Raw genomic sequence first — 12,373 nt, 5'->3', positions numbered from 1 at the left:
GATGTCAATATCAATATATCCATCAATATTTTCACAAATTTGCATATCTATATTTCTTTGATACCGATATTTTAAACATTGAGTATAAGTTTAACTAAAACCGGTAGTTTTTTGTTCCAAAAAAACAAACCCATCACGATCAGGCCGGATCAATGAAAGACTGTTACCCAAGGCCCAATAACTTCAGAACCAAAAATTAAGTTGAGCCGTCAAAGACCAGCCCATCTCGTCCTTTTGTCCCTCCAGCTCCACTAAGTCCGGTCTTCTTCCCCTTCAGACTCTGCAATAAATAACTGGTTCGAGCCCTGAGACCGTTGATCTTTGCCGGGAGAGACGGATGGCATTCTCTAGTTGCAGCAATGTGGTGGGCGGTTCGCGTCTTCTGGCGGCGGTCGGAGGAACCCAGTTGCCCACGAAGCGCTCGATGTCGGTGTTAACCACCACCACCACAAAGAAGAGAGCTTTTCCTCTTCAGGTTGCTACTTGCACTATTTCAACTCACTTAATATGCTTAAAGTTCTTTTCTTTTGATCTGTAGTAGGATGAGTCTTTTTTGGTTTTCTGTGCAGTTGTCCGTTGTGCTTCAGGTTATTAAGGTCCCTTTGAACTGTATTCTCGAAAGGTGATTAAGTTGTAACAAGCCGGATTTAATTGTTCGGTCTTTCAGTTTGATTCTTAATTGTCATAAAGGCTAGTGGTGGATTGCCGTGATGATTATGGTCTTCTTCAACTCATTTCGACTCTAATTCAAACCCTCTCTCTCCTCTTAGAGTAGTTTAGAGTATAAATATCACTTGTGTTTAGCTGGTTCGTTTTCTTCAACAAAATATTGTAATAATTGTTCCAGTGTTGGTAAATGGCGTTGTATTTTGGAAGATCAAATGTACGATAACAATAACAACGTCATATCTTATTAAGTGGGATTAGCTATATGAAGCTCTATAATGTATTGTATTTAGTTTTGCACAGATCTTTCGTTAGCTCAAAGTATGATAAAAACTAATTTATTTTATTTCATCAAACGAGCAAACAACTTACAGGTGTTAAAATAGTAATCTACAGAATGAAAACTAAAAACATGAAAAACCAAAAAAAAACAAAAAAACAAAAAAAAAGCCTCCAAAAGGCTAATTGGTTTTTTTGTTCAAGTTGCCAACGAGGTGCCTCATCTGAAACCTCCAAAACAGGAAATAGGCCAATCCCAACCCGATCAAAACGAAGATCCAAACACCGTCTTCCTTGCTCTCCCTCTCCGACCTCACCTCCCCAATACTAAACTCCTCCCGCTCCACATTTCCCCTCAGACCTTCCAACACGTGCCCCCGCAACACGTACACCCTGTCCTCCCCCCCGACCGCCACCGAAGTCGGAAACCCCTCCGGATCAAGGGCAATTTTGTCATAAATTCCGCCCTCCCCCCAACTGTCCTGGCTCTTCAGGAACCACAGTGTCTTGTGGGACACCACCAGAACGACGCCGTCGCTTCGGATCGCGACCCCGTCCGCGATATTTAAGTCCTCCGGCAACAGCACCAACCTCGCCGTGCCGTCGTCGGCGTCCACCTTGAACATCTTGCCGGTGTTCGATTGCACCACCAAGAGATATCCCTTGCTGTTGTAAGCGACGCCGTTCAGGCCGCAGAAACTGTACGGAAAGTCGGGGTCCACGCGCTGCGACGTGAAGGCGCGTGACTTGGAGAAGATGGAAGCCTCCCCTTGAGCGTTGACCTTCCAGATGTAGTTGCCGGCCGAGTTGGTGACGTAGGCGTTGCCTTTGAAGTCCACCGCGACGTCGTTCGCGACCGGACGCGGCCCCTCGTCGTCTGACGGGAGGGGAGCGAGGAAGAGGCGCTGGCGCGTGCGGAGGTCGTAGGCGGCGAGCGCGTGGAATTGGGGGAGCGGGTCCATCGCAGTGATGCAGGCGAGGAGGCGGTTGTTGAGTTTGTCGACGGCGAGGCCGAGGACGGTGACGTTGTCGGGGAGGGTGGGGTCGGAGATGAGAGTATCGACGACGCCGGCGTCGGACACAGAGTGGATGGTGCGTTGGCGGATGGAGCCGACAATGAAGTGCTGGGCGGATGAGTCGTAGGCGAGGCCTTCGGGGAAGAGGTTGGGGGATCGGAAATTGATGAGGTGGGGCTTTCCGGCATGGGTCAGCGATGGGATTGGGGCCACCAAGATGATGAGAAGGGCGGCGACGAGGGAGATTAAGGATGGTCTGGATGCGATTTGAGGCATGGTTGTTTTGTTTAGTGGAATTTGAGTGATGGAAACATCCGACACCGCAGTGTATTTATAGTAAAAGGCAAAGCAAACTAAACTCAATCAGGAGTTGTTTTCTTGTCGAACAATCCAGTAGTATTGTTTGAGCTATGATTTGATTTCTTGTCAAAACAACAAAGGGTTTTGTTTTGAGGGATAAACTAATCTAATCTAATGCCGATGAATCTGTATGAGAAATCGAACAGCCATCGCTCACCTTCAGTGGAAAGATTGTTGGGCCTTTTGATAAAAGTTATGGATCCAAAAGCAAGCCGAAGTCGATTAAAATTGGGAACTTTAACGGAAAGCTCTCGGTACTGTTCATTTTAACGAAAAATTATATTTTTACATTAAAAAGTCAATCCTGATACTATTCACTTTACCCTTTATTTTGTTCTTATCGTTAAAACTCAGAATTTTCAAGTTTTTTTCATTATTTTTCCCATTAAAATTTAGATGATTGTCATTATATTATTAGGTGATGTGGCAATGTCTAAGATAAATTAACATTGTTGATGGACAAAATCGGAGGTCTTGGTACAATGTAAATCCGACCGTGAATCTGCATGTAATGTAAATAACACAAGATGTATTGTGGTTCACCCCAAGGTTTGGGTTACGTCCACACTGATTGTATTATATTTCTCTGAGAAGTGAGGGAGAGAGAGCTTTGAGAGTGAGAGCGTTGAGAGGGTGAGGAGCCTTAGGAATTGGCCTCCCCTAATTGTGAGGGTGGGGGTCATTTTATAGAATAAGGACTCCTCACTTATTACATATTTGTCATTTCCTTTATAACATAATTACATTTAAGTCCCTCAAGTATTTATACGATGTCTAAATATGAGGCCCTAAATATGGTATAAACAATAGTCCCTCAAGTCTTCAGTTAAGAGAGTCTTTTGGCTGGAGACTTGAAATTCAGTCCATGTGTGGGCCGAAGTAACTAGATGTTGTCTTGAACTGATGCTCGATATGAGGCGATGCTCAATCTGAAATGATGTTCAACTAGAAGTAACACACGCTGCGAGGCTGCGAGGCTTGTGGCTTATGTTGCCTTTGGTTGGCTCGGTTTGCGGCGTTTGAAGGTGAGGGAGTCCCTTTTATAAAATAAGGGCTCGCTCATCAATACATGAATGATGGGCTCGAGTTGATGCTCTCTAATGATGGTGAGGGAGTCCCTTTTATAGAATAAGGGCTCGTTCCTCAATACATAAATGATGGACTAGAGTTTATGCTTGCGACGATGCGGTTGCTCAGTAGGCGGCGATGCTCTCTAATGATGGTGAGGGAGTCCCTTTTATAAAATAAGGGCTCGCTCCTCAGTACATGAATAATGGGTGTTCTCTAATGAAAGTGAGGGAGTCCCTTTTATAGAATAAGGGCTCGTTCCTCCATACATAAATAATGGGCTAAGTCCCTCAAGTATTTTTCATGAGGCCCAATTGAGGCCCAATATATGGTACATAATGTAGTCCCCCAAGTCTTCGGTCAATAGAGTCTGTTGGCTGAAGACTTCAAATTGAATCCATGTATGAGCCGAAGTGGCGGTTGTTCGGAGGCGGTATTTGTATACCCTGCACTGAAGCTTTGTAGGTGAAGCTTTGCAAGTGAAGTTTTGAAGCTAGAGCTCTGTAAATGAAGCTTTTGAAGCTGTTTGACATGAGTGATGCTCATGAATGTTTATGTTAATTGACATGAGTGATGCTCATGGATGTTGTCATGAGTGATGCTCATGAATGTTAACATGAGTGATGGTCGTAAATGTTTATGTATGATTGTCATGAATGATGCTCATGAATGTTTATATATGAATGACATGAGTAATGCTCATGTATAATTTGGAAGTACTAGGTATACTTTTGATCACATGATTGGTGGCACGAAGGAAAGTACGGGTTGTACATTTCATCACCTGGTTGGTGGCATGAATGGCTGGTTGCCAAATGATATTTAGAGTACGGGTTGTACTTTTCATCACCTGGTTTGTGGCATGAATGGTTAGTTGCCAAATGATATTAGAGTACGGGTTGTACATTTGATCACCTGGTTGGTGGTAATAGCGGTAGGTTGTCGGATAATTTTGGAGTACTGAGTGTACTTTTGATCACCTGGTTTGTGGTAATAGCAGCAGGTTGTCGAATAATTGTGGAGTACTGGGTGTACTTTTGATCGCCTGGTTGGAACTATTTTGGGCTTATGGACCTTCGACCTCCACACAACATTCCAGCCATTTTATTTTGGGCTTTGCCTTTTTTTTTACCCTCTGATGGGGTTTATACATATTACCCTCTGATGGGGTTTATACAGATGTTTCCGAAAGATAAGGAAAATAAATTACATCATTTTGGTGGGGTGTTTATTCCTTGTTTTTGCAGTGTACCCATGTGCCTCCCTTTTGCTTTCTCTTTATCCCCATGTGCCTCCATTTTGCTTTCCTCCTTTCCACCACACCTCTCCCACTCAGTCTCTTTTTCTTTTTCTATTATGTTTCCACTGTCTTTCTCTCTATCTTTGTCTTTTTCTTTTTCTATTTTGCTTTGCTTTTGCTGTATTTTAGAAAATGGCAGGCAATAATAACATAGTTAATAATAGAAAATCCTTGCTGGTCTTCCCAAGAGCAAAAGCAGAGTCTTCCCGGCAAAGACAATAATGAAAGTGGCAACGAATTCAGCTAAAGCAGGTGGAGTACTGATTGATCCACTACTCCTCCACTGAGTTGCTTACGCGTCATGTAGGAAGATTAGAAGCCATTGATATCTTGATTTGCAGCCTTTGAGATGCTGTGTAATGAGGGCTGCCACGTATTGGATGACCTCCTTCCTCGTTTGGTGGGCCGCCAGAGTGGGTTGAATATTTGAGACTATCTTCTGGGTTGCCTCATCGGCTCCGACCCAAGATTCGGTGGCTATGACAAAGAGATCGAGGTTGGTGGTCGACAATGACGGCGAGGGCGGCGAAGGGCAGGGTCGATCCTCGCAGAAAAATGACGTCGTTCGGCCGCGCCGAACAGAGGAGACGGGCCATGAGATCGACGGAGGCAAGATTTAGGGATGATGGGCCATGAGACGGGCCATGAGATTCTTCTTGGGACTGATAAAGTTGGGCCCATAGCTCCATGATTGAGGAGGCTCCAACGCCGCCAATGGCACGGTGCTTCTTTGGTATGATTGAGGACTCTGTCAGCCATCCGAGGGATTCCACCACCACTATTCTCTTCTTCGGCTCTTCCTCCTCCGCCATTTTTCTGCAATTTCAGGATCGTCAAAGATCAACGGGCTGTTGGAAGTTATATCCGGGTTCGCTGTTGATTTCTTGTGTGACTGAGATGATGAAGATGTCTCCTCCGACAAACTGGTATTGCCAAATTTTCCAGATGCATGCAACTTATTCTCATTCCCTATCTGGAACTGCGCTTCGAACCCGTTTTCCACGGTCGTATCCATGTAATTGTATGGGGTCTCCAGTACGTCTTTCTCTTACTCCTTCTACTTGGGCTCGCTCCTCACCTTGCACGCCAACTCCGGTGACACCACCTGCTCTGAGCAGCTCTCTGTGTGTGCAGATTCCCGCTTATGTGACGACTGGGGACCATCGAAGTTGGTGGCGGCGGGTACCTCAGATTATCCACGGATTTTTTAGAGAGGTTGAAAAAGACAGAGACTTGAGGAGAGAGAGAGAGAGTCCTCATTTCGCTAGCTTGAGTTTTAAAATCCATGGATATATTTTTTTTTATATTAGTTTGTAAGAAAAATGAGAGATAGAAACAGCATCTTCAGCATGACTGCTTGAACATCTCTATGGTTTTAGAGAGAGAGAGGGAGCTGGGTTTCCTTGGTGTCGACAAATTACAAGGACAGAGAGGGAGAGAAAAGCATAGGTGTCGGATGTTGCTTTGGATTTGGTAATTGCAGTTTGGATGTTGCTTTTTGTTTCTGTTGTATTTTTTTTTTAAACAGAGATATGGGCTTTTCTGGGTATCTCAGGATTTTTAGAGAGAGAGAGTGTGGTGTTCTTGGTTTTTTGTGATTTTTGCAGATTCACAGTGGAGGTGAAAAAATGAAAGAGAACCAACACAACTTTTTGTATCGATTCTCACAGACGGCGCCAAATGTTGTTGCACAAAACCGGAGGTCTTGGAACAACGTAAATCCGATCGTGAATCTGCAAGTAATGTAAATAACACAAGATGTATCGTGGTTCACCCCAAGGTTTGGGCTACGTCCACACTGATTGTATTGTATTTCTCTAAGAAGTGAGGGAGAGAGAGGGCTCTGAGAGTGAGAGCGTTGAGAGGGTGAGGAGCCTTAGGAATTGGCCTCCCCTAATTGTGAGGGTGAGGGGTCCTTTTATAGAATAAGGACTCCTCACTTATTACATATTTGCTCATTCCTTTATCACATAATTACATTTAAGTCCCTCGAGTATTTATACGAGGTCTAAATACGAGACCCTAAATATGGTATAAACAAACATATATATCACTATTAAAAAAACTAGTGAAAAGAATCCTGTTGCAAAAGGAGCACCATATTCCTCCCTTGAGGCACATAGGACGGTCGCACAATACATTAAATACTTTCTTTCACTATATTTACTTAGCATGTATTTTATTGTTGAGATCCTCATTCAAATCTATGTTCTTTTACAAAATTGATCTAAGATAGTGAAAGTGTTCACCATTTGGTACTTCCATATCTCCAATCATCACCCATTTCTCATTTGGATCCTCATTCTCACTAAACTTGCACTAAATATATTATGGCTTTGACCTACTTAGGCGAAGACCCTTAGATTAGAACACTTCTCGCTAACGGTTAAACTTTGTATTTACTCACTCATGCATTTCATTTATCAGCATTATATTATTTGTGAAAAACATACACCAAGAAATATCATCTTAAATATCTCGTGAACTATTTGATTACCAATGCAAAAAATAAGAACTAAAATTGAGCCCAACGGTAACAATGAGTGGTAACATATGCCATTTAACTTAGAGGGGTGTATTCAATTGGGATTTTGAATGATTTTAATTCTTTAATGAATATAGGGGTATTCAATCAGGATTTTAAGTGATTCTCTAAAATTCAATGTGTATTCAATCATGATTTTAAGATAGTTTATTAAAATTCTTAGAAATTTGGGTGTATTTAATTAAGATTTTAAAGAAGTTTATAACATTTCAGGTGTATTCAATTAGAATTTGATTTTAAAAAATTTCAAAATGTTGAGGAATTAAAGGAAATTTGAAAGATTTTGTAGTGTATAACATCTACAAATCTTCATTTTCCCAATGAGATTTCAAGAGAATTGAATCAAAATTTTACATGAATGAGGTGTATTCTATTGGGAATTTGAGCGATTTTAATGGATTTATAAATCCATGGATTTTTATGGAGTTTAATTGATTTGTAGAGATTACATGTAAAATTTTGATTCAATTTCCTCGAAATCTTATGGGAAGGGGTGAGATTTGTGGATGCTTAAAATACATTACAAAATCTCTCTAATTCTCTTTAATTCCTCAACTTTTCCAAATTCTTTAAATTCAAATTCTAATTGAATACACTTGGAATGTATAAACTTATTTAAAATTTTAATTGAATACACCCGGATTTCTAAGAATTTTAATAAACTATCTTAAAATTTTGATTGAATACACGTTGAATTTCAGAGAATCACTTAAAATCCTCATTGAATACCCTTAGATTCATTAAAAGAATTAAAATCCCTCAAAATCCCAATTGAATACACCCCTGAAATCTCTACAAATCAATTTATCCATAAAAAGCCATAGATTTATATATCTATTAAAATATCTTAAATTTCCAATTGAATACACTCTCCTAAATGAATAAGCTTAAGGATTGTTCTTTATAAAATGGTATGTATGCAGATTCTGTTTGGGAAAAGGATCCTCGTCGGATCCTTTTCTTGGGGATTCGGGGAAAAGGATCCTACCATATGATATTGCACCTTGATACTCGGAAGTCTCACGACCACTCAGTTACTTGGATTTTTCAAGTCTCCAAACGAGAAGTTTTCCTCACTCGGGAAATTAAGAGAGCACTACCTCAACCTACATGCTTCACTTACAAAGCTTCAACATACAAGCTTCAACAAAAGGAAAAATTCAAAGAACTTAATGAAGAAGGCCTTGGTGTATTTAACATAATACGTTGAAATGAAGCAAAGCTTGTTTATTGATATCTTCGATAAGTTACAAATATGTACATATACATGAATCAAAATAAACAAACAAGAGGGAGCCCTCACAAAGGTTGCTCAGGAGAAGTCTCAGCAGTCGGCAAAGCCTCAGAAAGATGAGACACCATATGGTAATTATTCGGAGCCTCAGTACTAGGCAAAACTCCAGAAGGAGGAGGCACCGAAGGTTGATCATTTGGAGCTCCATTACACGGTACAGCCCCAGAAGACAACACTGCTCTCCGAATCTAAAGAGTCAGACTCCCAACAGGATTGCTTTCTCAAAAATCGAAGAGGCACCGTTCTCTAAATCTCGAAAGCCAGATCCCCAACAGGATTGCTTGTTCGAAAATCGAAGAGGCACCGTTCTCCGAACTTCGAGACCCAGATTTCCTTGGATAAAGCTTGTCTGCAATCTTTACACGCAACATCAGCTTTCCAGATACCACAGACCACTTTTTCAAAGTGCTCTGACAAAGTTAAAACACATGAAGCTTGCAGCTCCCACTACATTACTATAACCAAGAAGGGTAAATGAATAACACTATTACTTGTTGTTAGGGAGACTCCTATATATGTCGACCTCCATCCTCTACAGCCAGGCAAACCTGCAAATAAAAAAAAATGCTCAACTTTTCTTCACATCCGAAAGGGCACTCTCAGTAAAGTCTCTCGAAATACTCAGTTTCTTTTCCTCCCGATAATACCTCTGCAAATAAGCCACACTAGAGCAAGAGTATCTCATATCATCAGGGTTAAAAGCAAGAGTATCTCATATCATGCTTTTTCCCTGTCTTTTCATTTTTCCTTGTTCTTACCTGCAAGACAAGGAGAAAGAAAGCAATCAGTCAGCACTTGGAATCAAGCTTCCAGTTAGGAACTGACTGCCTGGAACCCCTTGCCTGATTACTTACCTGACATTGCTCTCGATTACTCATCTTCAACATCTTATGCTTTAAGAGAAGATACCACATCTGCCTAAGGAACAGATAGGGCAAGTGAGAAGGATACAAGAAAGCATGTGGAGACAAGCGTAACAGAACACGTGCCGATACATCTACTAGTTTGTCAACAACAAAAGTATCTCATATCATCAGGGTCGAACGTGCTCTAGATTTGATGGACTTGTTTTGACCCTCAAATTCTTGAGTCGGCCTTATACTCTGAAGGAAACCAGAAAACACTCCAACCCAGTTCAAGAATAAGCCCGTGGAAAGTTACTTCTTCAAAAGCCAAAGTATCTCATATCATCTCTTCTCCATTTGCTTTTCCTTATCCTTGTTGCTGTTTACGACACAAGGAGAAGGAAAACAATTAACTGGAAGTCGAAGTCGAACCTCCGATCCAAGTTGCTTGCTTGGAAGTCTAATTGCTTACCTTGTCTGTTACCTCATTCGGCAAATCTCGTAGCTCGGTGACTTGGGGGACTCCTATTATAGGGTTTGTATCGCACTTGACCAAGCCCGAAACTACAAGTAAGCTTCAAATGAAATTGATACATTACCTTGTGCATCTTTATCAGTTAAAGATACCATCCATGAATGGAGGAAAAGTACTTCCAGAAAATATGCCACATCTACATATGAGACAGATAAGGCAAGTGAAAATGATACCACACTTCGATACTTAGAAGTTTCGTGATTACTCACTGGCTTAGATCTTGCAAGTCCCCAACCGAGGAGCTTCCCTCACTCGGGAACTTGGAGGGTTACTGTTTGTACCATACTTAGGGCCTCCATATTTAGATCTCATATAAATACTTGGGAGACTTAAGTGTAATTATGTAATAAAGGAATGGGCAAATATGTAATAAGTGAAGAGCCCTTATTCTATAAAAGGACTCATCACCCTCACAATTAGGGGAGGTCATTTATGAAGCCTTTCCCCTCTCACACCCCCTCTCATATTCAGAGGTATCTCTCCCTCACCTCTTAGAGAAATACAATAATCAGTGTGGACGTAGCCTAAACATTGGGGTGAACCACGATACATCTTGTGTTATTTACATTACTTGCAAATTCACGGTCGGATTTACGTTGTTCCAAGACCTCCGGTTTTGTGCATCAACATTTGGCGCCGTCTGTGGGAATCGATACGAAAAGTTATGTCGGTTCTTTTTCATTTTTTCACCTCCGTCGTGGATCTGCAGAAAACCAACCAAACAATTCAACTTCTTAGCTTTTTTTAATTTCATAAAAGAAGTTTAGAATTGAGAAATGAGGTAAAAGCTTACAGGGTGGTTTCTTGGCCATCGCCTTGAGTCCCGGTGCTGACAAAGAACCGAGTTTCCGGTCCATTTCCCCCAAAACGTTCTCACTCTTCTCATATTTTTGGTTCTCTTCATCGCTGGAAGTTGGAACAACGACGATGAACGCCACAGCTCCACCTGACGTCATCCAAGTGATAAATTACTAGAACGAGAGCGATTCCGACACCAACATTGACGACAATGATGATGCACCTGCCGCCAAGTTTTACCAGCCAGTCTCTGCCGTCGACTCCGAAGACGACGAAGACCAGATCGGTCCCGATCCATTCCCATTTGCACTCCAACGGCGTCACTGTTAATCAGGTCGACGGAGGAACCTCGTCTCTCCAGCAAAACGACGACGTCGGGTGCAATAATTACTTGAATAACAGCAGCGACGATGAAGCGGAATCAGAAGAAATGGAAGAGGATGTCGCTTCTGACTCAGATCAGAGAGGTTTCGATGGTCTGAATGGATTTTTGGAGTCGGAATAGGCAGAAGATCAAGTGAGATTTGGTGAGTTTTCTTGTTTTCGTTGTGAAATCTCATAAAAAAAGGGTGTTTGATTCGACATGGCCAAGGTAATTGCATCACAGAGTGTTTTCTGCATTTCTTCTGGGTTGGATGAAATTGCAGTTGGCTCCAAATCCCCCAAATGGGAATTCAGGGTTTCTCCCTCCTTCAGCACCTCATAATTTAAAGATGCAAATTCAAGAGCTTTTCCTTCATTGAGTGTTGATTTCTTGGGAAAACCCATGACTCTCTCAAATCACAAGGGTTTGGAGAATTGTAGGGTAAAAAAACCTAGCAATTTCTCTGTGCATGCTCAATCATTTGTCTGTGCTTGGAGCAATCCCAAAGTCAAAGGGAAGACCCTCTTTCTCTTTAATCTGACGGCAACACAAACCCAAGGAAGTTAATCACTTGTTAGGCTTTCTATCTATTATTTCCAAGAGGGAGGGCTGCCTGGCTGGTAAAATTGATGGAGGGTTCGATCAGGTGCTCTGCCAACTACATCATTTTTTCTCCGATCAGCTTCTGGGAGCGCTCCGCCATAATCTACAGAGACAAGCCATCTGTTGTGTATGGAAACATCGTCTACACTTGGAGACAGACACTTGAACGATGCACCAGACTCGTTTCTACTCTTGCCCACCTCAGAGTTTCTTACGGAGAGGTGGTCATGCTTCTATATCTCATCACTTTCATAAGGAGGTTTAGGCTGCCGGATAACGCGAAGATTGATCAAGTGAAGGCAGCGATGAAGAGTGGGGTGCTGACTGTGACTGAGTGTAAAGAGGAAAAGAAAAGAAAGACAAGTCCATGCCCCCACCATCTGCAATATGCAAAGTAAAGCAAAGTAAAGAGAACTTTACTTTACTTTTGTCTGCCATCTGCAAAGTAAAGCAAAGGCTAATGCATCTGGACCTCAGCAACAGACTAATAAATGCAGTAAAAGAGAGAGGTGCGGTGGAAAAGAGAACAACAGAAGCAAAAGAGGAAGGTGTAAGCTGTCACCAATTAGTCATATTCGTCGTTTCAAGCGAGGCAAACTTCAAAGTTGCAGAGAAAACACAAAAGCAAAAGAAAAGTGCGATGGAAAAGAGAAAAGCAAAAGTAAGGAATAAATACCCCACAAGAATGATGTGATTTACT

General features: G+C 41.8%; 1 protein-coding gene, 1 long non-coding RNA gene and 1 pseudogene across 2 annotated transcripts; 2 read left to right on the top strand and 1 right to left on the bottom strand.

Moving 5' to 3' along the window:
• Positions 1-303: 303 nt before the first annotated feature.
• LOC126607409 (uncharacterized) lies at positions 304-917 on the top strand. The gene is made up of 2 exons (XR_007617591.1): positions 304-475; positions 570-917. It is a non-coding gene; the product is annotated as an uncharacterized LOC126607409 (long non-coding RNA).
• A 73-nt stretch (positions 918-990) lies between these two features.
• On the bottom strand, positions 991-2,483 carry LOC126607398 (uncharacterized). The gene has a single exon (XM_050274968.1). It carries the CDS (start codon positions 2,235-2,237, stop codon positions 1,128-1,130), a length of 1,110 nt encoding a protein of 369 aa, XP_050130925.1. The 5' UTR covers positions 2,238-2,483; the 3' UTR covers positions 991-1,127.
• Positions 2,484-10,835: 8,352 nt separating this feature from the next.
• LOC126607754 (uncharacterized) lies at positions 10,836-11,211 on the top strand (annotated as a pseudogene).
• Positions 11,212-12,373: the final 1,162 nt, after the last annotated feature.

Source organism: Malus sylvestris, chromosome 16 (genome assembly GCF_916048215.2).
Source record: "Malus sylvestris chromosome 16, drMalSylv7.2, whole genome shotgun sequence".
NCBI lineage: Eukaryota > Viridiplantae > Streptophyta > Magnoliopsida > Rosales > Rosaceae > Malus > Malus sylvestris.
The sequence above is the reverse complement of the archived record's forward strand: the minus strand, read 5'-3'. Positions and strand labels throughout refer to the sequence as shown.